This window comes from Cottoperca gobio, chromosome 11 (assembly GCF_900634415.1).
Source record: "Cottoperca gobio chromosome 11, fCotGob3.1, whole genome shotgun sequence".
Classification (NCBI taxonomy): domain Eukaryota; kingdom Metazoa; phylum Chordata; class Actinopteri; order Perciformes; family Bovichtidae; genus Cottoperca; species Cottoperca gobio.
The window spans coordinates 6923143-6948431 of NC_041365.1; the positions used below are offsets into that span (position 1 = coordinate 6923143).

Here is a 25289-nt window from a genome sequence, read left to right on the forward strand (position 1 = left end):
ACACCTGGCCAGTCTCGTTTACCTGTGCCATGTTCAAACTGCAGTTTCACAGTCCCGTCTCTCCGGATCCTCACATCCCCGGGTCCCTCAATCCTCCTCGGATAGTTGACGGTTGAAGGACCGGCAGATTTGGAGTTTTTCCTCCGATGTTTCTGCGCTAAAGTCCGACCACACTGATAAAACACCGCCCATGCCTGTTCCTCGTTTATCGGCTGACTGTACAGTTTCAGGATTTCTTCCAGGGAGACATCCTCGTCTCCGTCGCAGCACTCCATGTTCACGTCCCCGGCTGCGAAATCCCGGAGAATGGTCGGCGAAGTCAACATCACGTCGTCAGTCCCCGGTCGCTTGGCCATCCTCACCTCATTATGACCACATAACTTAAAGAGAAAAAAAAAACGAAAGGGAATTACGAATTAATATCTCAGCTACGCAGTCAGACGTTAATCAGCAGCTATCTCTCCGGTGTGAACGAAGAGCCCCAACGGTTCATCTCAACCGACAGGGAGCTGACAGCACGTTCCGCGTGGTCTCAGTGCCCGCCGGTTTACGCCGTACGTGACTCGCTGGCCAACACAGAGCTTCCGCCATCAGGTGTGTAGTTCAAAGTCCATATAAGAAATCGCAAAAATATTTACGTGTCCCTGAGATTAAAGGGTACATTATAATTGTGAGTTTTCATGGTTATTGGCTCATAATGTGCAAAGCAACTAAGTGCATGGAGTTAATTTACAAAAATCTTTAAAATGTATTTTAAATCATGGTTAAAAGACAATAAAGTGGGTGACTATACCATACCATACCATACTTTATTAAAATAACCTGAAGCAGGCTTTGTTTTATGTTTAAATGTATTACTGCTTTAATGTATTTCATGTTTTATGTTAGTAGTCGTTACAGCTGCCCAGGGACTGCAGTTGAAAAGCCAAGACGGCTGACAAAAATGGCTATTAATGTGTCCCTGTAACGCTAAACTCGATACACAATTATTAAAACATAGATTATCTGTTGAATAAACTGTATAAAAGTTTGGGATTCTTTATTTGAACAATTCTACAGTTATGTTATCTGAAACTTCTACTCCACTATGTTTATTTGACAGCTGTAGTTTGCATAAATATTTACGCAATTTCCTCATATAGTGTATGCTACTGTAATGTTAATATTTTATAATGGTTTATTAATGCCATATCTCTGATTTCATTTAAAAAAAGTTAATTCAAATACATTTTGATCTGTTTTTGATACCCTTTGGTCTGTCTCTTGTGCTGCTGTGTGATTATTCTCCTGGTAATCAATGAAGTGTTATCTTATCTTATTTTAGATATCATTTTAAGCCTACTAAACATGAAATTATGTTATGAAAATATATTGCATTGTTCAATATGAATCTACCTAAAATAACAACCTTTTAAAAGTAGTTACTTTTCAACATCTACAACATTAATTTGCTGCTTACAAAGTAAATTATTGATATTTTACTGGAAATTATTTAAATAAAATGATTAAGTTAAGACTAAAGGTTTATATTTTGGCATTTGTCAATCTGCTATAAACATACAGTATTTTATTTTGGGATTTTGGACGAACAATAACTAAATGAACACAAACTTAACTGCATTTGTTTTTCTGCTTTTCAAGACGATTAGCATATTTATGCTATTAATAAAAAATAAATCGATTTTTAGTTTTTGTATTAATGCCCGGTAGTGACAACAAAATCACTGTAATCAACTCATGTGATTGAGGGCTAGTAAAGGGCAGTGCCAGAATTGTATATCTAAACGTATTAAACTTGGTCTTTAAGGTATACACAAACACATAAATGACATAATAGTAAATAACATGAAGCACGATATTGGCCTAGAAATGACGGCACATCTCACTTATTTCTGGGTTTCACAAATTAAGGAGCTGATAACAATTTTAATTCAAAGAAGAAAAAATCTTGTAGTGTTTAAATGTCATTTTCCATCACAAAAGTTGGCCTGTACACATTTCAACATTATCATTTCAGTAAACCTTTAAAAACTCTTGATCATCAACAGTTATCACAAGCAGAAAATGTTAAGACATGGGATTTCCCAGAGAGCCCAGCTGGTCAACACCGCCATCTGCTGGCCATAGCTCTCACTTTCCCGATTACCCATCCTGAATCACATCCTGAACGAACAACTTAGTGCAGTATTTTTAAATTCCCAAATAAGCAAAACGTTTTATTTCAGACAATTTGCTTTTGGTAAAGTTTGGGCAGAGACACCATTTCTGAATCCATTTGAGATTGAGGTTTAAACATGCAGATAAGTGTGTGAGCCATACAAATGACTCATCATTACCATACATAATAATGGTAAATAATAAAGTGTATCATATAACATAAGATAAGATGCAAGAGAACACATAATACTAACAAAATAAACTCTCAAAGTGAAAACAGGAGCAGTTCATATCAAGATGAATTGTAGGCACATGCGGGTGTGTTTGTTTCTTTATCTCGCAAAGGCTGGAAAAGACAGTCTTCAGACTTTTAAGCATCAAACCTCCAAATCTCAGTCTCAAAACAGCACTTCAGGGTCTTTTAAATGAAAATCCTTTACAGCATTGACTGAGTTTCAAACAGCATCATCATTGTTTTTCATTCACAACAAAGGGAATATACTTGCACAAAGAACTGAAGCAATTTCTTAAGGAAGGCCCCACACAGAAAACATTTGATGTGCAGATTGTGATTATCATGTGCATACGGTACGGTCTGTTCTTGTTTTCTTTAAAAGTGCCTTAACACAGTGACTCATTCCCTGACCGGCACCATAAGCATGGGAGAAAAGCATGGTGGAGAGTGTCAGCACTGTTTGTTTTCCACTCTCTTGCTTCACTTCATGCATGCATTTGCAATGGCACAACAAAGATGCAGCATCCCGAGATCTTTGGACGGAGACATTATGCAGGTGCCTGTGTTGTAAATCACTGGGATCGAAAAGCCAAGGTCTCACAAAGTCACGAGCAAACATCATCCACACACTTCTGTGAATCACCGTCACGTCTTTTGGTGAACTTTTCACAGCTCCGGCCATCTTCCTCTTCGCAGAGTCTTGGCTTTTCTTCATCTTTCATCACACAAGTTCCCGGGTTCAGCGTCTTCACTACTGTTGATATTGACGGGCTGCCCATCCTTAGACAACGCACTGGCCTCTTTTGATGCCCTCCTTTAGGAGTCACAGGTGGTTTGCTGTGAAAACATGTAAGAGTTTGAATGTCACGTCATTTAAATGTCACCAAATCAGACAGAGAGAAAGTCGGCAACGATAGCCTGCTGAAACCTGAGTCACTGCAGCTCTGCCCATAAGTGGAAGGTTAAATAAATAAAACACGACGGTCTATGTTTCTGTGTAGCTGAAAATGTCATTTGTTAGGTCGGAGGAATTGATTTTTCAGATCTTTTTGAAATGTTAAATGAATTTTGTACAGAACAAAAAAACGGTTCAATAACGGTAATGGATTTAAAACATGCAGAATAAAAGTGTCTGTACAGTATTATCTGTGTGTCTCTTTCTATCTGCTATTCATGAGTATTAAAGCCAATAAATTTGTATTTAGAGCAGATAACAGCGTTGGCGCTTTTCTTTTGTGCATTAGCTCTCACGATAAAAGATTAAGCCAACAGATGGTTGAAAGAAAATGCTATGGCAGGCCATATTTCTAAGAATCCAGAATATTTTAATACAATTTATCATTCTCAATGTTCACTGTTTGTACAGCTACAGAAGTATGCCCAATAGACACTCAAATATAGACATTTAGGAACATATGGTGTAAATATACTCCATCATCCATCAATAAATACACATAAAACCTCCGTAGGTCTGCAACTTATTCTTATTCTCACAATTGATTAATTGTATTGTCTGAACTAAAGGTTTAATAACAATTGTATTACAATTTCTTGGAGCCCATCTTCTAATCCTTGTTTTATCTAATAGTCTAATTTTTTTTTTTTAAATGAAATAACTTAAAGTACACAAGAGAAAGAAAAATGAGATACAGCAACTACTTGTAAAATATACAAAATGCAGAGTACAGAGTACATATGTAAGCTAAAAATAATAAGACAAATCAAAAATAAAAAGTTAAAACCAAATAAAACAAACCCAACCCTCCCTCCCAGACATATAAACACTCACACACACACACACACACACACACACACACACACACACACACACACACACATCAGGTGTTCGCTGATGGGTGCCGGCACTCCATCAGCGCTATCAGACAGGATTGTATACCATCACTAACACATGCACATACAGGGAAACGCTAATCTAATAGTCTAATTGACTTTGAAGGGACAGCCCACACCCCCCTTTGGAATGCAATAAATAATTTGTGTCATCTACTGTTTATTCTAACATTTAATGGTTAAAAAATAAATAATAAGATGTCAAAAAATAGTCCTTAACAAGTTCAAAGATCCCGGGTGACATCTTTGAATTGCTTCTTTTGTTCAACTAACAGCACAAAACCCAAATATATTCAGTTTACTGTCAAATATGAAAAAGAAAAGCAGCAAATCCTCACATTTCAACACAAGTGTTGTACATTAATTTTCTTTTTTTGTCTGTTTTAAACTTTTGTTTCACATCTTCACCTATGTGTAGTAACTTATTTTTCATCCCTATATTTAACTTGTACCCCAACCCTACAGTGACACTGCATATACTGTAGATACTGTATGGCTGTTGTTGTTGTTGTTGTTATGTCTACATTTGCATATTCCTGAAAATGTTGCCTGCCCATTTTATAAAGCCATTCTAGGCATCTTGCAACCATCATCTCAGATCACAAGACATATACATCTGCCGTCTGTCCTTGAGATTAAAAATTAAATTATTGGCCATTAGATTTGATTAAAATGGAAATGTGTCTGTGTGAGGACACCACACACCATACGCAACAATAACATGATTATGCATCTTCCTTCCCTAAAGACTTCATATTTCCTGCTTCAGTTACTTGGAGGGACTTAGTCCATAAAGGAAAACTCAATTTAAAAGATTTATGTCCAAATTCATTGTAAAATTGGTATAAATATATTTAAAGAAGGATATGCATATGAGAAGTAATGTCAGAGGACTGGTACAGCAGTCATGCTGCTGCATCTCACATCCTGGAACGTCACCATGTGTGCAAACAGAGGCTGTTGGTGTTCATATCAAGCAGTGGTGCGTGCCAATACCTGCTACCAGCTACACCTACATCACTCAAGGAGCGTCTGGGTCTCCTCTGGTGGTTGGAGCCAGTGGATGACAGGGCCTGCTTCCCACACTGGGTGCCTGTGTTCACCATCCTCTTCTCCCTCAGACTGGCCTCCAGAGCTTTACCTTAGGGCAACAGTTAAAGGGTTATCGCGTGAAACACAACCAGATTCTTGTCCTGGCTTCTATCAACATTTTTTGTGAGCCTCGTTTGTATTATTTTTCTCATTTTTGTGGCTGTAATGTGGCCTTCGTGCAATGAGGGATGGTGCAGTTAAACAGATAACACGGAGGTGGAGGCTCTTACTGTTTGCTACTGGTAGAGAGGTCTCTACGTCCGTGTTGGTAAGCCACGTCGATTCCGTTTCTCTAGTCCAGCTCTCATGGTACCTCGGCTCGATGATCGCGTCCGCCCGACTCCCTCCACAACCCATCAGGGAAAATCATCCACGGCAGGTGCAGCTGACACGTGGACTAAACACTCACAACAGCCGCAGCATCCTCCCCGGATCTCTACTGCAGCTCCATCCGTGATTCCGTCTCCATCATCGGTTTGCTGTTGGTTGATGCTGCTCTCCACCGACAGCAGCTGACAGCATTAACACACACACACACACACACGCACACACACACACGAGCTATCTGCGTCATCCAACTGCATCCACTCTGACCGCTGATTGGCTGTGAAGGATATCAACTCCAGCTCGTGTCACCATCATCATAATGCAAATAAGCACTTGAACCGATCATCATGACTCAAATAAAAGACTACATATTGTTTAAAACTAATCATGGTTTAAACATGTGGTGTAAAATGTCATTATACATTTTGAACATGATAAATACATTGCACAGTGTAAAGTCAAGTCATCGGTAAAAATCCAAGACAGATCATGAGAACAAAATGGAAAAAGAGTTGTCAGTCTGCAAAAATTATATCATTTTTGGTCCAGATGCTCATTAAAGCTTAGTTTTATGAAGGATTTATTACCAATAAATACAGCCATTAGTTACAACGTATAAAGCCTTTATAAAGGGAGCTTTATTAGAAAGGGATATCAAATGATCTAGTGGAGAAAAACTGTTATCTATTCTGGTAAACTGTTTGCATTATATGTCAACTCAAATCTAGATTTTAAATGGTGTCCAGTAGAATTGATTTGTATTCTTCTTAGGTCTTTATTTGCCCCATACAGGAGTGATAGTGATTGTGGTGTTTGTATCAGCATGAGAAGGTTTATAAACTTTATTATACAGTTAAAAAGGACAGTGAGCCAAAGTCAAATATATTTCACATAGACTATTTATTTTTCACATTTATTTTAAATATGTGGTGTGATTTTCAGTTATACTGACAATACAGTATATGCACATAGACCTCTTATTATTTTTCTCAAACTGCATAATATACAGAAAGTATAGAAGCATACTGTCAGCAAACGTATTGCTTCATTTTACTGTAGAATGATCCGTCTCAGTATTTCACAGGTTTACAGCTTTAAGGGGGGAAACATCTACTTGTAACAGACAGTCCTTACATGGAGCTAAAAACACTTCACTTTCAAAAAACTGAACAAACAAAAACATATCGACTGATTTGAGAGGCTTTAAATAAATACTATATTTAACATACATTTATTTTTTCTTCCAATTGTTCCCCACGTGTACAGTTTTTGTTGCTTCGAATGAAGATGGGAGACAGGGAGAAAATTAAAATGCAACATTTTATATGTCCTTTGAAGGGGAATGTCAACCATTTTGGTGGGTTTACTGGGGAGCACTTCACTTCTACAGCGTGGCACAAAGGGAAATGACAAAAAACAAAAAAAAGAAGATGGCCCATATTTGTCAAGTACATTAGAACAGAAGTTCAGCAACTTATTCAATATGGCCCCAGGAATGTAACAGCAGCAGGAGAGAGGAACACAGGATGGGAAGACAAGAGGCGAAAACAAAAAACAGGAAAAGCAGGGTGGAAATAAATTAAAGTTTGGGCATGTGAACATGCCACATCATAATTCTACTGCACAGAGAATGAGATGATGATGCAAATGATTCTAGACTTTGAAGTCAAGCAGGTTGCAGTCGATCTTGTAGTAAACATAGGGGTAGTACTCCTGCTGGCTCAAGTTCAGCCCTGGAATGTCCATAGCAGCCTGCAAGCACAAAAGAATCAATCACACACACACACACACACACACACACACACACACACACACACACACACACACACACACACACACACACACACACACACACACACACACACACACACACACACACACACACACACACACACACACACCTTTGGATCCATATTTCAATACATTTTTCTTTTCTTACAGTAATTACCAAAGTAATAACCAGGTAATAATTGCTTGGTATTATGGATATATCTGGGTATTACAGTATTAGACTGAAATGTGTGTATCAGGGTAGTTAGGGCCCAAAAACAGTATTAGTATAGTAATATGTTGGTAACAATATTGACGCTTGCCAACAATAAAATGGTTATATCAATGGTCATAAGGTGACATTAATGGGGTAATAACCTGATAATAATTAAGTAATATAGGTTGAATATATATTAATAACAATAACATAACACTACAATTGTTATATTATCATATGGCATGGTTATATAATGTTTATTTGAAAGTATTGAGAAATTAAATAGAAACACTTTAGCATTTTGCAGCCTGGATTCATGGATGTTAGACTACTTTCCAGGTCACAAGTCACAGCATTAAACATATCATTTGTACAGAATTACATGGAAGCAAAAGGGAATGTTTGCAACATTGGAGAGGATGAATTTCAGCATGTTGATTGTTGTTATCCTAAATGTCAAAGAGCTAGACCTGCCTTCCTCCAATACTTTCACTTGGCACTTTGACTGTCACAGAGCGTGCGAAGGAGACTCACATCAATGATGGCAGCGCTGCTGTCCAGGTGTTTGTACAAGTCGTTGAGCACCTCTCTCAGCTTCTTCATGTTCTTCTTGGTTGGCTGCAGCAGCATGGCCTGGAAGTTCACCGGCAGCCCATATCTACGAAACACAACAAGTCTGTCAGCCCACATCTCTCATCGTTCAGAAGAAGAAACAAATCTTACATTAAAAAAAAAGGAAGGGTGGATGGATTACCAAAGTATGGAAAGAGTAGCAGACTGATGAACTTTACTGCTGGGTCGTCACTTACTCACCTTAATACTGACTCCACAAACACACGCAGGGCTTTTATGTGAATCCACGCGATGAAGGCTTCGCTGAAATTCACTTTCAGCCATCGTACCAAAGGCCCCTGGGTGGATAGAAAAACAGCATTTTAATATTGTTTAATAAAAAGATAAAATGCCTGTTAACTTGCTGAATTGGGGTTAATGGGATTTAATTTTCCTTATGAATTACCAGAAAGCATGACGACAGATTTTTATAAATGATCACCTGCAGGGCTGTTTATGCTGAAATTAAGCATCAAATAAGAAATAAACATCTAATTAACGATTAACAAATGCACCCTCCCTCCTCCATTGACTTTTTCCTTCCCCACTTAGTACTACTGTTTGTGAAGAAAAAGGCAGTCGTACAAACTGTTTTTTCTTGTCAGTGGACAAACGTGTCATCTCTTCTTTGTCAGCCTTCATCTCCTCCTCATTGTACTGGAAATCCCGCACCGTAAACCTAGGTCAGGACACACAGCAGAGCGGGCCATCAAACACAGCTTGAGTGGAACTCACGAAAAAACAATGACTTACTTGTTTTCCCTGGCCTTGTGCTTGAAGTCATCTATAGCCTTCCTGAAGAGAGTGACACTGAACAGACCGCTGTCGTGATCTTCAAACAGCAGCCTGGAGCAGAGGAGGTGACACAATAACGTGAGAGCTGGATGCACACAGTATGTTTGACACATGTCAGTGGGTGTCCACATACAAAAGGACATCTTTGTGACAAAACATAAGCGCAGTATTACCTACAGACTAGTTTGTACACCAGCCCCACTGTTCGTCTCCACTTGGTGTAAAATATCATTGTTGGTTATGTTACGCTGGATGAGTTCCTTTATTTTTAATTTCATGTCAACAAACTGACCTGGAGGTTCTGGTTGCTGAGCTTGTAATGTACACAAGTGCATTTACTCCAGTACTGTACTTATTTAACCATGAGGGTCCTATTGAGAGTAAGAATCTTCTTTTTAGACACACTTGTACTTTCCTTGGAAATTTGTTTCTGAAAGTATACTTTGCGGCCATTACTTTTACTTAAGTAAAGTATTGAAAGCAGAACTTTACTCCACTTATTGCAATTAATAGATTTTGTCTAGAAAGTATCTGAAATTAAGGATCAAGTCTGCATTGCCAAAGCAGCTCCAACATGAGATGTTTTCCCATCTTCCGCTCACAATGCTCCATCTGAAACACAGGTTGCTAGGTTACCACACTACACTGAGCGACCAAAAGCCCGAACAGAACGCCTCAAATCATCTGGCCTCGTTGGCTAAAGTTCAATTGCTTTCTGCAGGTCAAACAGAAAATGTTTCCGAGTCTAATCAGAGTCGAGTGCGAAACTAAAGCAACTGTAGAGGACACAAGGATGACGAACTGAGAAAGCAGGGCAGAACGTCTGGTTTCTCACATTTATCAAGAAAATTATATTGTAAAATAGTAAAATTAAAAATTAAAAATTAAAACGGACACAAACTACCATCTAAAGATGAAGAAAATAACTATTGGCAACAATAGGGAAAGTAGAACTGTTATATGAGTCTGTGCAATATTTGGCACTGCATGACATCAATGATAAATTCAGATACGTCACAGAGCAACATTTTCTTCTTCCTGTGGTTGATCATTTATAGATTTTTCCTAAAATATAACTGAATCATGTAGTTATGCTTACTTTGTGGAGCGTGGCACAACCATTTCTGACAGGGTTTCATACGTCTTCTGCCAGTCAGTGTAGCCTGTCCTGGTTACGGTGGAGAGGAAAAGAGAACAGCAAAGGATTTAACATTTAAAAATACCAATCTGAATATTCTCAGACCCAAAAAAAAAAAATAGCATGCATCATAATTTGACCATTCCCATGGCTGAAACGTCTTCAGTTATGCGGGGGAAGAAGCCTCTGGAACACCACATCATGTCTGAACGTAAAATGTTTTCACTGGGTGTCTCCTTCAATGAGTTTGAACTACCCCATGTAACTCCCATTATACCAAAAGGAATGTAAAATTAAAAAATGTGCAAAATTAAAATCTGAAGAAATCAATGAATATGTAACAAATGTTTGTTTTTTTATCAAATGTGAGCTCATTTATAATTTTATAATTTCCATGGTGTTTTTTTATGCCACCCATCACTTTGAATTATGGAAATAATTATATTGTAGAAAAACAATATTTTATAATTGGGACGTTCAGCATTTACTTCGGGACGGTATAAATTGGGGTAGATCTTAAGAATTGCAATGGCATGAGAGTTTTTACTGACTATATAGATACTGACGTAAATGTACTTACTTTGGGACAACCACCAGCATGGTAATCAGGTACTCCGAGTCCAGTACAAAGTCCTCTTTCTTCGCTATGTCAGCCAAACTCCTGGTCAACAAGCTCCCCCTAAAGGACGACGCATGCAGTTCAGATTGTCAAGCAACTTGAATTTTTCTCACGAAGACAAACAAATGTTCCTTTTTTCAGTTGTTCCAAAGTACACAGTGTTTACTGCAGGAGTACTGTACACATTTAAACAAACAATTGAAATCCTTTACATATTTCCATCCCAGCTTCCCTTAATGATACACAGGGGTGTGACATGGGAGGGAGGCTGCAAAATATTATATATCTTCATTGAAGTGTCAAAAACTCATAAAGCTTCAGCAGGAACTCAGGTCGAGCTCAGAGAGGGTGATGTCGAAAATGTATATTATTAAGGCAACAATGTAAAGTGATTTTTGTTTTATAATATTTATGGCAGGAAAGAGGAAAACAGAACGAACCCAAAAAACAATTTTCTCGTCAATATCAATATTACACATGGACTAATTCTATTGTACGGGAAATATAAAATAAAACACAAGCTAATTATGTGTGATCAAACTGAAAAAGTGCCACAGTATTTGGCTTTAGACACTGCTTAGACGTCATATACAGTATATTATTATTGGTATTATTATTATTATTATTATATAACTTACGCATTCTTTCTCTCCAGGTTTTGCAGGTTTCCCTTCAGGTTGTTGTAGGCTGAAGCTCTAGCCTTCAGGTCGTTGTCTATCTGAGACGCTTGCTAAGAGAAAAAGAAGAAGAGGGTGACGATAGATTACTTCATAGAAGATCATTTCCTGCACCAAACATATAATGCATAATAATCCTTTTTGGATCAAAGGAGTGGGAAAAATCGAACTATGTTTACATGTGATTTATGTTGCTACTTGTTCTCTGTAGTTGTTTATTCTGTTGTACTCGGGTCTTTCTTGTAAAAGTGATAATATGTCTTAATTATTTAATATTAATTATTGCCTTAGTTATTGGCTGATTAAAATTAAAATACATACACAAAAGTTAGAATAATAATCAAACATTATGTCTACAAGTGAGCAGATTTCTTTTACCTTGGCGATGATCTCAGAGATGTTTTTCAGAGACTGTTTGATTGGATACTTCGCCATGTCCCACTGAAATCTGGTGATATAGGTGACCAGGTCAACTGGAGAGAATTAAAAACAGATTAAAGTCATCAGCATTAAAACACCTTGATTATATACATATCTGAAAATATGTTTTAATTTTCTATTTGTTTTTATTACTGTAATAACCATGAACACACAGCAGTAACCTCTGATGTCTTTCTTTAGAATCTAATCGACCACACCACGCTGGCTTTTGCTTTCTACCACCTTATGTCTGTCAACTATTGAAGAGCACCAGTCTGATGATTAAATTCACAACCATTACCTCCATTAGCAAGCAGGTTCTCCTGCACTTTGTCTCGGCTGTCCTCCAAGACATCGGCCATGTACTGAGCGACCTTCTTCACCACACTGAAACACAACACGGGGTGACGACAACAACACAAGGGGTCACAAATAAAGACAAGAGAAGCGATAGATGACAACAAGGGGCAGAACTGTAGTCAAATGTGACATTTTACCATGTTTTTTGGAAATGCGAAAAGTTTACCTTTCCACAAAAGTGTCTAGTTTAGCCAGTTCATCTGACAGACCCACTAAGACATCTAGTGTTCCCACCTGTTAGAGACAAAATACACAAAAATATTAATAAAAAAGCCAACTAGACCACTTTGTGGGAGGATTCCCTGTTGGGAGGCGGTACACGTGACTGCTGTGTTTGACCTTGAGATCAGGGATGTTGAACTTGTTGTTAACAGAGAGGTTGTTGGTGCGTGTAGTGGCCACCATCAACTTGTCCCAGGTCTGCTGGCACGTCTTCTCCCCTGGAGCGGAGATCAACCAGAATTCTGTCATAGCTGCTGGTAAGAGGTTTGTCCACCGGGCCTTTGATGTGAAGTCACTGAGGGTGAAGGAAGACAAAGATTAGCATTGTAGTAAAGCTAAAGATTGGCCAAAAACACTCATTTGTGTAATGTTATTTTGTAAATAAACAGTTTCTCCACTGATTTTCCACAAATATTATAGTATCATAACAAAATAATATTCACTCACTTTATAAGGAGATGTTAAAACAGAAAGAAGTTCCTTCAATAATTCCTTCATTTATAAAATAATGTGACATATTTGTTATTTTATTAATGACATGATGTCAATTTTGTGTAAGATGGTTTTTTGCCCACATGTACGTTGATCATATGCAGCATATTTCATGTTAAAAGAAAAAGAAATTAGATTTGTGGATGTTCAACTTATTATAACTATAATAATATGGCATGTGAAAAATGATAATAAAATTACATATGGTGTGATAAAGGATTGTATCCAGATTTTCCACTCCTACATGTTATCTTAAACATGACTCGACAACAAAAAATTGATGGGAAACTGAAACCTCAGTAAAAAAGGAAGCTCCAACTTTGCATTTTGAGATATACTACAGCTCCCTTGAATTAAGGCTAAATGTGGCAGTTCACACATGGAGGCTACACATCTTCAGTTTTAAAAGCCGTCATATGTAGGCCTACCGTTACCCAAATACTGTGAAGTATTTGAACTTTACCATTTTATTCTACTGAATACTTCCACTCTACTACATTTCAGAGGAAAATATAGTCAATACAGCACTACACATCTGTTACTAGTTACTTTAGATTTTAAGATTTTTAAGCTAAACACATGATCGACATATACAATTAATAACATTTAACATATTAAATGCTTCTTACATGTCAATGCATTAGTTATGATAATCCATTAATGTAATATATGCGATACTTTTATTTTGCATAAAGAACGCTTTGACTTTTGATATTTACGTTCATTTTAAATGCATGACTTGTATTTGTAACTGTGTATTTTCACATGCTATTACTACCTTTGCTTGCTAAAGTTAAGGGCATGAACAATGTCTATCGCTGTACAGAAGACAGGTATAAAGACATGCAAGTATCCCTTCATGAATAAGAGTCATATTATAAAACAGCTCTTTGTTCCTCTTTTGCTTCCGATTCATGACCTTCTTCACATTTATTTCCCCCATAATTGTAAAACGGACACTTAGTATCAGTAAAGCTCAGTAAAGACAGACAGGTCTCCATGTTTGCTGATTGACTGTCATATGATCAGTTTCTGTGCTGCAGAGGGCATGCTAAACAATAATCCTCCTCTTCATTAAACACCAGGAACAACACACGACAAACAACTGCTGCTCTTCAGGTTTGATTTGTTGACCATTTGCAATAAAAATCACTGATTTTATTAGCAAAATACACCTGGTTGCTATATGGTTACATTCAATGTTAGCTTGCAGCTGACACGAGCTTGTTTGCATCGCAGTCTCGCTCTGTCACGACGTCATTATTCGGGGTATTTCCGTACTTACCGGTGTGATTAATGGCTTTAGTGTTTGGTCCACACGGTGTAATTCAGGTAAACAGTAGCAGCTTCCCATACATACCGCAGATAATAACAGCTTTTCGACTCAAAGGTGCTTCAACACAGCATCTCACTCACAGTCAGCTGATCAGGGCAGTTGTTGTGCGTCTGCGCAAAGGCTGCTGCGCACTATACTGCCTTCACGTGACCGACAAGTTGTCGTGAGGTTCAGTGTCCGAATATAAAGTCATAAATAGCCATCAGAGCTCAAGGTTCAGGGGCTCGAAGTCGATAAAAACTGGGATTTTACATGATTAAAAATTTATATAAACATATATTTTGAGTAATTATAAAGCAGGAATATTACCAAATTGTCCAAAATGTAAAACTCATGTAGGTCGTAGCCTACTAGGCTGCATTGCTTGTTGGATTGTAACAACTTTCAGTTATTCTAGAGGAAAATGTGCGCAAACATAAGTATATCAATATGTCAACAGGTGCCAGCAAAGCCCGTTTTATGTCTGCTTGGAAATGCACCTGTCACCTGCATCATTATTTTTTATAAAATAGTAATTCCAGTATTTCCAATAGTCCATAAAGGCAGCATGAGTGTTTGTTTTGACAGCTCAGTCAGTAGCTATCCCTCAATGTCGACCTCTTCTGGTGAGATGTAACTACTACATTACTTAACCGTCACTGCCTTTAGGTGACAGTGTTCCAATACCCATTCTTCCTTACTATTTAGGATACCAGAATAATATTTAGTATGTCCCAATACATAATATGTCAAATGCAGTATGCCAAAAATACCAGGATGTGTTACTGAATTATGTCGCATTTTGCATTATGGAAGTCAGCATGCTTTTCTGGTTATTCTGACCCACAAACGAGTAGTACGTCCCAATTGTATGCATACTGCGTTCAACATTACGTACTTTGTAAGGGAAGATGGAGTATATTCTAAAAGTGAAAAAATATTTATGTGATTTGGAACGCATGTTAAAAACAATCTGTCTGACATGACTGTGAAGATGTTCAAAGGTGTTAAGAGATAAGGCCTTTAAGGTTAGAACTACTATTATACCCGAGCCTGGCCAGTGCTGTTTTTTAAGGCTGACAACAATATAAATATTTAATGGTTAAATAATTAGAATACACATTACTCACAGAAGACATATTGAGATGTAAATAAGTCAGTTAATGTAATTTCCCACTGTGATAAGTCCAAGTGTGTGCTGTAAGAAAGGCCTGTATACAGTAGAATGTCGTAATTGAAGAAACAGTAATAGTCAGTATTTCCAGACTATTCCTGGATGACAATTCCTATGTGTTAAAGATTAAATGTTTTGGGCATTTCTTTACTGATAGTTTCTTGTTACTTATATACATATACCAACACATATGCAATGTGCTGATACTGGTGGATGTATGTGCACAGCCACTCAAACACTTAAATAAGTCGTGTTACCAAACTCTTCATAGTTTGGAAAAAGGTTTTATTTTAGATTTATTTGTATCCTGTAAGTATTGAAAATTGATTATTTATGCAGTTGGTTGTTTATATCTTTTACTTGTGGGCACAAATTGAGTTTCCTTCCTGATGACAGTCAAGGCATTTAACTGAAATCAGCGGAACCGAAGCACAAAATCGATTTCACTCCCTGATTTTTAAGTTTTTTTTAACTTTACTTTATACTTTGTTGAATTGCTGAAGATGGTGGTGTATATTATTATTATTATTATTATTATTATTATTATTATTATTATTATTATTATTATTATTATTATTATTAGGAAACAGCATTATACCAATTTAAAATAATTATCGAGCCTTAATTTACACCAATCTTGATTATTTTTATTGTGCAGTCATTATCCAAAACTCTGCTATCTGTTAACTAAAACTGGAAAGAATGCAATATTACTCTGATAAGACACATTAAAATATCATTATCATCACTTTATCTATATATTTCATAGCACACAATTACTTTTACAAATAAGCCTTGAATTGAATGTCCCACTTCTCCCAAATCAATTTAGAAGCCAGTTCTAAATACTATCTTCTTTCTCAGAAATGTGAACTGTATGGCACAATTTGATTATTTATTGCTGTAGTATGTGCCCCAGGGCCATTAGCATGACTGTGCTGCATGAATCCATACATTTAATACAGTCAATTGGCCTCTAAATATAGCAAAGAAGGCCAACCGGCTGACAGCCTTTAAAGTATCAGTGTGTCAGAGTGCTTTCATTTTGGACTTTCCTTGTTGTTTTGACTGTAAGGTTTTCTAGGCCATGTTTTGTGTCACAGTGTTCCTCGAACTGACTGTCATAAAACAAAGATAAGAGCTATAGGACACCGCTACAGACAAAGACGAAGCCATGCACTGTGTTGCTCCAGTGTCACAGAAATACAAGTCATACGACTAATATGATGGCTGCAGGCTGAGTTTTTGTGCAAGTGATTCAGTTTTTTTTTACTGAACTCCTGACCACCATGCTTGATGAGACACATTTCTCAAAATTAATTTCTTCCGTTTAAACTGAATTGACATTCATGAACATGAACAAAACATAAAATTATCACAGTTAAAGTGTGGCTAAAGGACTAATCAACAAAATATTCAAAAGCTCTTGAATCTTAATAATCCCCCAGATTTCATGAAACAGAAACATAGTGAATGTCAAATTATCCACAACCTAGACAGAAGCATATTTTCTATGTTTGTCAATGCCACACCATTGTTTAAAAAAACGATTAAATCTCCATACAAATTCAGAGAAACATATGATAATTTATAAAATATGATGCAAGTTATATAGCTTAAATTATCCAACAGTATAGTTAAAATGTACTCCACTTCCACCACATGTAACATGAGTAATGATATTACATTACATTACAGGTCATTTAGCAGACGCTCTTATCCAGGGCGACTTACAGTGAATTAACAACAGCGGCAGTCTCCCTGGAGCAACAGGGTTAAGTACCTTGCTTAGGGGCTCAATGGTGGCAGCCTGGTATCAAATATATCTTACACAGTAGGAAAATAATTCATATCTTTTAATTATATATGATATAAAAAATGATATAACTCTCGTAAAGGGCCTATTCTGCACAACAAGTAGGCACATTTTTACTTTAATACTTTAAGTACATTTTGCTGTTAGATTCATACTTTTATACTTATGTAAAATCTTGACTGAGGGACTTTTACTTGTACCTAAGTATTTTTATGAGCTATTGCTCATTTTACTAATGCAAAAGAGTTGTTTCTTTTATTAAAAACATTTTCTTTTTATTCCAAAAGGGTAGTGTACAATGTATCTTAATAGTGACAGTATACTTTGCAGATTTTCCAAAATTACAGAGATTACAGATTACACAGTCACATTAATAACAAAAATAATATTTATTAGATAAATACAATTTAGAATATCAATTAGAGTGGAAAATAGATGATAACAAGTTAAAAATCCCAACCTCCCCTAACCCCAGCACACCCCAGCACACCCCACCACACCCACCCACACACAGTTGGGGGATTGTGACCCCACATCTAAAACACAACAGGAATTGGATTTTCCACTAACAAACAAGAGCAGCAGAGGTCTTGGACTGATTGACGAGTGGCCATCTACGGAAAGTTTATGGTTATGTAACCAGAATAAACATCACAGATCTACGGCGGCCTGTAAACTATTCGGAAATACATATTTGGTATGGTCGTAAAAATGCAGAAAGCTGATTGGTGGAACTGAACGCGAGGCCCCGCCCCCGGCCGTTGATTACCTTTTCCACTTCCTCCGCTCTGCTCCAGTCCTCCTCCACCCATCAACCGATAGAGAAGACGCGACTCAGCAAACGCTCGTCCGTCATCTAAACATATGGCAGCAACCGCCCTCTTTCTTTCTTATATCGTTGTGCCCACTACTCTTTAAAAATTCCGCCGAAAAAGAGAAGACGATTTTCCAAAACATTCTGGCCGTTATCTCACGTAAGTAAAGCGAAACACTTTCGGTTGAGTTCCTTGGATTCAGCGGGCGGACGTAACATGGCGGGCTGGTCTTTCTGCCTTCTAGCTACACATGACAGACCGATTAATTGGATTTTGTGATTATTGAGTTGTCTTAGTGTTACATTTTAAAGTATTAATACATTATAAAGCTATCTTGGCACTGCAGTGTTATGTTTATTCCTGGATTGTGTCAGTGTTTGGGTTTGCTTGGGGGTTATTAACAAAATGCAGTGCTAACCTAAGCTTCCTTCGACGTGCTCATATTAGCAGCTCTCTCGGTGCCAAGAATATATCAGCAGCGAGTTTCCTCGCGATGGCCTTTCGTATGTGCGATACAGCTGCTTTTTGACGTCTTGGATGTAAACGTTGATGACATTTGTGTGGCATATGTTTTAATGTTTTGATTTGGTGACGCATTGCAAATATAATATCTCATTTGTCAAGGTGTGACACCATTTGCACAAGAACACACACGCGTGTTTTATTTATAGACAAGTATCACATAATGGACTAGAAGTGATTTAAAACAGCTGACTGGGATAACGATTTAGTAAGGAATAATACACTAGGTGTTTGATTGGTTAAAAACAATAAGCCACATAATCTGTTGCGAGAGTTGCTTAACGAATTGATTGTACCGGTGACCTGTTGACCAAAGTGACAACTAATGTGAATGTATAGAACATAGCGCTAATGACACACATCAAAATGACTCGCACCACTAGCCAAGGACCCTGCATTTTAATGTGATTTTTGCTTGTGATAAACGCTTGTCATTTCCTATGTGTTCACATCTAATATCATGTGTGTTTGTTCTTCAGGGCTCCCCTGTCTCTGTACAGGTGTATGACCGCTACCCAGGGGGCCTAGGGGCCGCTCTTTACCGGGAGCACTTTGACTTCAACGCTGAGCCACCTTGGGATCCTAGCTGATAGCGGGACAGGTCCATCTCCTGACTTGTCCATGTGAGTCACTCAGTTTCTCTTTTACACACCAAAGAGTCATGTCTGCCTACACGCATGCACCTGTAGCAAAGTCCAATAGCATTGTGTTCTGGGTGGAATTTGGCATGCCAATAAAAACATGCATGGGTTTTTTAGATAGATAAAAGCTCAATGAGGTGTGTGTTGATTTTTAAATTGACTAATTATATAAGAAAGCATGTAGGGTTCATTAAGCACATGTAATAGGATATGTGTGCCCAAAAGTTCATAATCAGCCATATGCCTGTGTATTTCTTTTTGCCTTATTAAATTGCTGTTTGTTGTGGTTTTTTTCTCCCCCTCCAGTTTGTTGCATACCGGCAGGACCCCATTGGCTCAGTCGTGACCCCTTGACTTGCTTATCTGTTCTTTATGATTGTCGGCTTAGCGGAATACGGTTGAGATGAAAGGACTCGCTGACAAACCCAGCTACATCATTGAGCTCCTGGAGGGAGGAGTGACCCTTGAAGATGTCATTGATGGACACATCTGCGAGCGGGCTCTGGTCAGTTCAGCTTGCCGGCATTTTAATGTCTTCAGGTTGCAGTGGAAGGAATTCCCCAAATACTTCAGATAGCTTCAGAGAGCTTAAGAGCTTCTTCAGCACTTAGCATGTTTTTCCCTCTTGATTATATTTTAGTGGTTTGACCAGTTGCTTTTTGTACTCCGATCAGCCCTCACCTCCTCTTGTGTTCCCAGGTGGAGAAGAGTGCGTTTGTGGTGGGTGACCTCGGTGCCCTGATGCGGCAGCATGTGTGCTGGCAGAGCGCAGTGCCACAGCTACAGCCATACTACCCAGTCAGGTGCAACAGCAGCCCTGCAGTCATCGAGGTGCTGGCCTCCTTGGGCCTGGGCTTTGTTTGTGCCAACAAGGTAAGCTTTAAACTTCACAGAATCAAAGTCTGGTAGCTTTATTTGTATTTTTTAAAACTGCGCAGTGCCTCATCCTCTTAAGAATGCATTTGGGACAATTTCATTACAAGCACTCAATTGATTACTAGTCAACTGATTACTGTTAACCTTTCAATTATGCAACACACTTAGTAACTTTTCATTGTTCTGATGGGGCTGTTAGAGTTTTATGCTTTAATTTCTCTAACGTGTAACCCGCAGACTGAAGTGAGCCTGGTGCTGGAGCACGGCGTGCCACCAGAAAGCATCATTTTATCAGGCGTTTGCAAGCAGCTGGCTCACATCAAGCACGCTGCCAAAAACAACATCCAGCATCTTGTGTGCGAAAATGAAGCAGAGTTGTCCAAGATTTCCCGCCTGCACCCAAGTGCAAAGTAAGTGATCCAATTAAGCACCAAACCTTTTTCCTTAGCTTTTAATCCCCCTGCACTTAAAACTAAAGGCCATGTCTTGAGCTGAACATAAAGAAAAGATTGGGAAAGCTGTCAAACATATTTATTTTGCTTAGGTTGATGTTCTATTCATGTTTTGATTTCCGGCTGGTGTTCCTTTTTTTCTCTCTTCTAGGTTGCTGCTGCAGTTGACCACCGAGGCACATGCAGCTGAGACCAGCATGGCCTTTGGCTTCTCTCTGAAGAGCTGCCGACACCTGCTGGAAGCAGCCAAGGACCTTGGAGTCCAGGTGGTTGGAGTGACCTTCCACATCCCCAGCTCCTGCCCAGACTTGCAGCAGGCCTACACCCATGCTCTGTCAGATGCTCGCTGTGTGTTTGACATGGGGGTGAGTACTGCCTGGGGGGGAGAAATGTCATTATAAAATGATAAATCCGTAGGAATTTTAGTAGATATTAGGCAACTCAAGACCCTTGTATCCTAAATGCCTTTTTATCCCTTGTACTTTCTTTTTCATTAAGGGTAACCACTGACTGTTTGCTGTTTCTGTTCAGGTGGATCTGGGCTTTAACATGAACATCCTGGACATTGGTGGAGGATTTACTGGCTCAGAGTTTCAGCTCAAACTGGTAAGTGGTAAACGGCTGTGTTATTCCTGGGAATGCTTTAATCAAACTGTCAAATTACAATGTACATGTTCTGGAAAGACGTGGCTCAAAACATAAAAACCTAACTGAAGAATACAAAAGTAGAAATACAACATTTAAAATAAAATATATGACTTGAACAAGTTGGTGTGACAATTTGTAAATATTGCAAAATCTTCACCATCCCATGCTACTTTAATCTCTTTGGCCATCAACATATTATTGAAAACATGGCTAGTTTACTCGAGGACAACTTAATTCCTCTAGCTAGACGGCCGTTTACACACAGCAGTGATGGTGGAGCGTCCAGAGTTGAACATCAGTTGCCTCTCACTAACAACATGCAGAAAGTAATGGATTTCAGCACATGTGGGTTTTTATCTGGAAACTCCCTCTGAATCTAATTTGCGGTAACTTTGTGTGTGCAGGTTGAGTGTGCAGTCAGGCCGCTGCTGGATGCTTACTTCCCCCCACTGTCCGGAGTGCAAGTGTTGGCCCAGCCAGGCAGCTTCTACGTGGCCTCTGCTTTCAGCCTGGCTGTCAACGTGATCGGCAAAAAGGTGGTGACCCGCTACTGGGACAGCCTCGCTCAAGGTGAGTTACCTAATCTTCTGCGGTTGTCTTTAAAAAAAAAATCTTTACACATGGGTGTTGCGTAATCATAACAAAACCATCAGAGGTCATGTCCTCAGTTCATAGATAATCCACTATGCTCCATATTTCTGACTTTGTCGCCCACTGTGTTTACACAGGTGTGAACAATGAAGATACCGAGTTCCTGTACTACATGAATGAGGGTGTTTATGGCCCATTCAGTCGCAAGCTGCTGGGAAAGTCCATCGCTGCCCCGTCAGTGCACAAGGTTAGTAGACCTCCACCCGAGGGAGTCAACCCCATTCAGGACTGAATGAAGAATCTGCTAGCAGCTCTAGTTGATTAGAGAAGAAAGTGATGCAATAGGAGTATTTAAGGAAGTGGGATCCGAATTGCTTTAGATTGTGAATTATTTTGACAGATGGATAGATCCTACAGTGGTTCTGGGTTTTCATACAAAGCTGATGTATTTTAACATACAGTCATAAAATAAGTGACACCACAATATAAAACTGGAGCTGTAGTTTACTAATAATGTTGGCTAAAATAAACTAACAAAGATGTCTTGTGATGTAGAAATTGTGTTCTGGGGCTTCAGGGCAGTTTTAATTAATTTCATACTTCCCATGCCCCTGGCGTTCTAGTCGGCTATATATATCTATTTGTGCAAACACATAATACTGCATAAAATCCAGAATAAGGAAAAAATAAGAAAAGTAACCAGAGAGATCAAGAAGCCACAGGCTCATACAGTGGACCTCCCCTTAACGGAGAAACAAAGAAAGTTAACATAAATAGAAAACAATGTAAGTGAGCAAACAACAAAGTAAATTTCAAAAAGAAGCAAACACAATGAGCTGAGAACTAACCAGCGAGTACAAAACACTCCAAATAATTAGACATCATGAATTAAGCGATGACGGTTTCTTTCAAAATTGTCGAAGGATACAGAGCTGTTGATAACGTGTACTTTGGCGCTCCATATGGACATCGTAGACCACAATATCTGAGGGAGCACCGGCCATGTTTTGTTCTGTAAATTAGCTTGTCGATAACGGCTATCCAGTTGCTTGCTAGCTAATAAGCTATGGTTGGGCTGTCAGGAATAACATATTTTAGATGCCACAGAAATATAGCTTTCAAATAATGATTAATCAGTTATTGTTTTTAGTCATTTTACTGCAAATGATTTCTTCAGTTGTAACTATATAGATTTTGCATTTCACATGCAGAGTATGTGCAGTATTACATGTGTAGTTGAGATCAACAGTGACGGAAGGGAAGAGCAATCACAGACATTTCTGATAGTTGACACGGTTTCCTTCTCTGCAGCATGTGCTGTGTGCTGAGGCGGGAGTGTATCCCAGCAGCCTGTGGGGGCCGTCACTGGACCAGCTGGACCAGGTGGTGGAGCGCTGCCTGCTGCCTCAGCTCAGTGTGGGAGACTGGCTTTGCTTCTCCAACATGGGAGTGTGTGGCCTGGAGGAGTTCAGCGGCCTCTCCAGCTTCCCCCAGCTGCCCGTCTACTACACTGTCTCCACCGGTGATTGGTGAGTTGGCATGTGAAGACTCACTACTAATACAGATGTATTAACAATATGATGCATTTGCAGAGAACTGATGCTTGGTGTTTCCCACAGGTACGAAATGCAAGAGGCCGGTGTGACACTGGACAGTGACATGAAGAATTTCTCCATGGTCCAGTACAGTGTGTAACTACCCTCTGCCCCTGTCCCGTAATATATTGCACAGATCCTCCTTAGCCTCTGCTTTCACCATGTGAGAGGAGGGGTCAGCGAGGTGTTTGGGACAAGGGGCTAAATGTGGTCAACATTCCAGCCACCTTGGAAAATGCAGTGTCCAATTATTTCTTCCAGGAATTTGACTTTTTTTTTTACCTCTCGAAATGGGAAACAATTGGTTGTTTGATACCTCAATTTTCTAAAATTTGATCTGGAAGATAATCTTCTTATTCTCGCTCCTCCCTCCTGATGGACTCTAAAAATCTATCAGCTAAAAGAACTCAAGCTCAAATGACATTATGCAACAAAATGGACGACTCTTTGGAGATGGGACCCCCCCAACGTGTTTGGGAGGGGGTTTGTTTCCTAAATCAAATCCAGTTTACAAAATGTACACTTTATTAAAATCATGTTCTCTATTGATTTACCTGTTGACAGTCATGTAAATCCTGTGTCTGTCCAACACAATACATTTTGTCTGTAGATGATTTTTTTAAGTTCTTAAAAGAATCGATGCCTCGTGTGGATTCTGTGCGTCAGTCCCCTCACTTTGCATAGTTTTAAATGAAATTATGACAATGATGTAACCAATTTCTTTATTGCAGCTCACCTCAATGCATTTTTATTTATTGGATTCAGATAATACTGGGGCAAATTTAAAGCTCCATCTTTAAGTGTGTTTTGCCGAGGTATTATGCTGTGGCCCATCTAACAGTGTTTTCCTGATAAGATATTGATGTGTTTTTTAACGCTACATGGATTGTGCTGTGATTGCCATTTGTGACCTCAGTGGTTTCCCTTGACTCAAAAGGCATGAAGGAATTGCTGTGGGAGAAGCTGCCGACACCCTAATGCACTCCTTGCCTCTAAAAGAGAGGGGTTAATCCGCTTTGAAATGCACAAAATCTTTTGTAGGTTAAATAATTACTGTGACATTTCACAACGCAGTCCTGATTTTTCAGATCTTCGTATTGGTGTCTCTATCCAAGGGATTGTTCCTTGTCTCCTAGGATCTGAAAAACCAGCAAAAGAGATATTTCTGAAGAGTACTCTAACATTAATTATTTCTATGTGGCAGATGTAGACTTAACTCGTCTAGCTGTACACAGGCTTCTCTGAGGCAGTGCAAATAACTTGCCAGACTTATCCTCGTGCCTCTCTAAAGTTCTGAGGGACACAATGCACAGTCACCTGTACAGCTAAACGTCTAATATTAAAGGTGACTTAACTGCAGTCTTTAAAGAATACTGCCCTTGTGTGTTACAGATGACTAATGTATTAATTAATTGCTTGTCTAAGGCACTAATGGACCATAGCCTGTTTTTGACTGTAAATTGTGCTTGTTAAAGTAATGAAAGTGATTAATTTAATACATTTCTGACTGAAATCATTTTTCCTGCGTATGTGTGATCTTTTGATGTGGAGGGTGGAACGGTTTATTAAAAAAATTAATTAAAACTTCACTGTTGGCTCACAATTTCAAAAACGTATATTTCTGATCTGCTATGGGTCTGGTATATGTTGTGATCGGACAGTAGGAAATCGAATACAGATTTCGGGCTGCTTGGGATCAGTTTTTGCAGCCAGGTATGAGCTCTCCTTTATGGCTGAATCCAGTATTTTAATGCGTTTAAATGGTTTGTACAAGGTGTTGAAAGTTAAACAGCTATGTTTTTAATGTTACTAATGTGCTTGAATTAGTATGCTTCCAAAAAAATTAGTGATTTTTCAACA

General features: G+C 38.6%; 4 protein-coding genes across 8 annotated transcripts in view; 1 reads left to right on the forward strand and 3 right to left on the reverse strand.

The window, feature by feature from the left end:
* The window catches only part of spire1a (spire-type actin nucleation factor 1a), a 32908-nt gene extending 32346 nt beyond the window's left edge, over positions 1–562 (reverse strand). For 2 of the 3 annotated variants that reach the window (XM_029443911.1, XM_029443909.1), the window contains exon 1: positions 23–562. In XM_029443911.1, the coding sequence (XP_029299771.1) occupies positions 23–356 (334 nt within the window). In that variant the 5' untranslated portion in view covers positions 357–562. The remainder of the gene's footprint in view (positions 1–22) is intronic. The other variant, XM_029443910.1, reaches the window with a different exon arrangement.
* Positions 563–1893: 1331 nt separating this feature from the next.
* On the reverse strand, positions 1894–5895 carry LOC115016264 (brain and acute leukemia cytoplasmic protein). Of its 2 annotated transcripts, none has more exons than XM_029443976.1 (3): positions 5566–5890; positions 5240–5384; positions 1894–3229 (listed from the first exon to the last, which is right to left on the reverse strand). In XM_029443976.1, exons 1-3 carry the CDS (start codon positions 5690–5692, stop codon positions 2998–3000), a joined length of 504 nt encoding a protein of 167 aa, XP_029299836.1. In that variant the 5' UTR covers positions 5693–5890; the 3' UTR covers positions 1894–2997. The 2 variants fall into 2 exon arrangements, with proteins under 2 accessions (XP_029299836.1, XP_029299837.1); XM_029443977.1 differs by having other exon boundaries at positions 3063–3229; positions 5260–5384; positions 5566–5895.
* A 643-nt stretch (positions 5896–6538) lies between these two features.
* atp6v1c1b (ATPase H+ transporting V1 subunit C1b) lies at positions 6539–14467 on the reverse strand. Of its 2 annotated transcripts, none has more exons than XM_029443943.1 (13): positions 14345–14467; positions 12610–12787; positions 12437–12504; positions 12212–12297; positions 11869–11963; positions 11452–11543; positions 10775–10873; positions 10156–10224; positions 9015–9107; positions 8847–8940; positions 8463–8560; positions 8184–8307; positions 6539–7414 (listed from the first exon to the last, which is right to left on the reverse strand). In XM_029443943.1, the coding sequence occupies exons 2-13, from the start codon at positions 12739–12741 to the stop codon at positions 7316–7318; spliced, it is 1149 nt and encodes a 382-aa protein (XP_029299803.1). In that variant the 5' UTR covers positions 12742–12787; positions 14345–14467; the 3' UTR covers positions 6539–7315. The 2 variants fall into 2 exon arrangements, with proteins under 2 accessions (XP_029299803.1, XP_029299802.1); XM_029443942.1 differs by having other exon boundaries at positions 14270–14452.
* A 3601-nt stretch (positions 14468–18068) lies between these two features.
* On the forward strand, positions 18069–25013 carry azin1b (antizyme inhibitor 1b). The gene is made up of 11 exons (XM_029443939.1): positions 18069–18263; positions 19106–19249; positions 19574–19772; positions 19967–20140; positions 20381–20553; positions 20747–20960; positions 21127–21201; positions 21648–21813; positions 21972–22081; positions 23146–23363; positions 23454–25013. The coding sequence occupies exons 3-11, from the start codon at positions 19671–19673 to the stop codon at positions 23527–23529; spliced, it is 1308 nt and encodes a 435-aa protein (XP_029299799.1). The 5' UTR covers positions 18069–18263; positions 19106–19249; positions 19574–19670; the 3' UTR covers positions 23530–25013.
* The last annotated feature ends 276 nt before the right edge of the window (positions 25014–25289 follow it).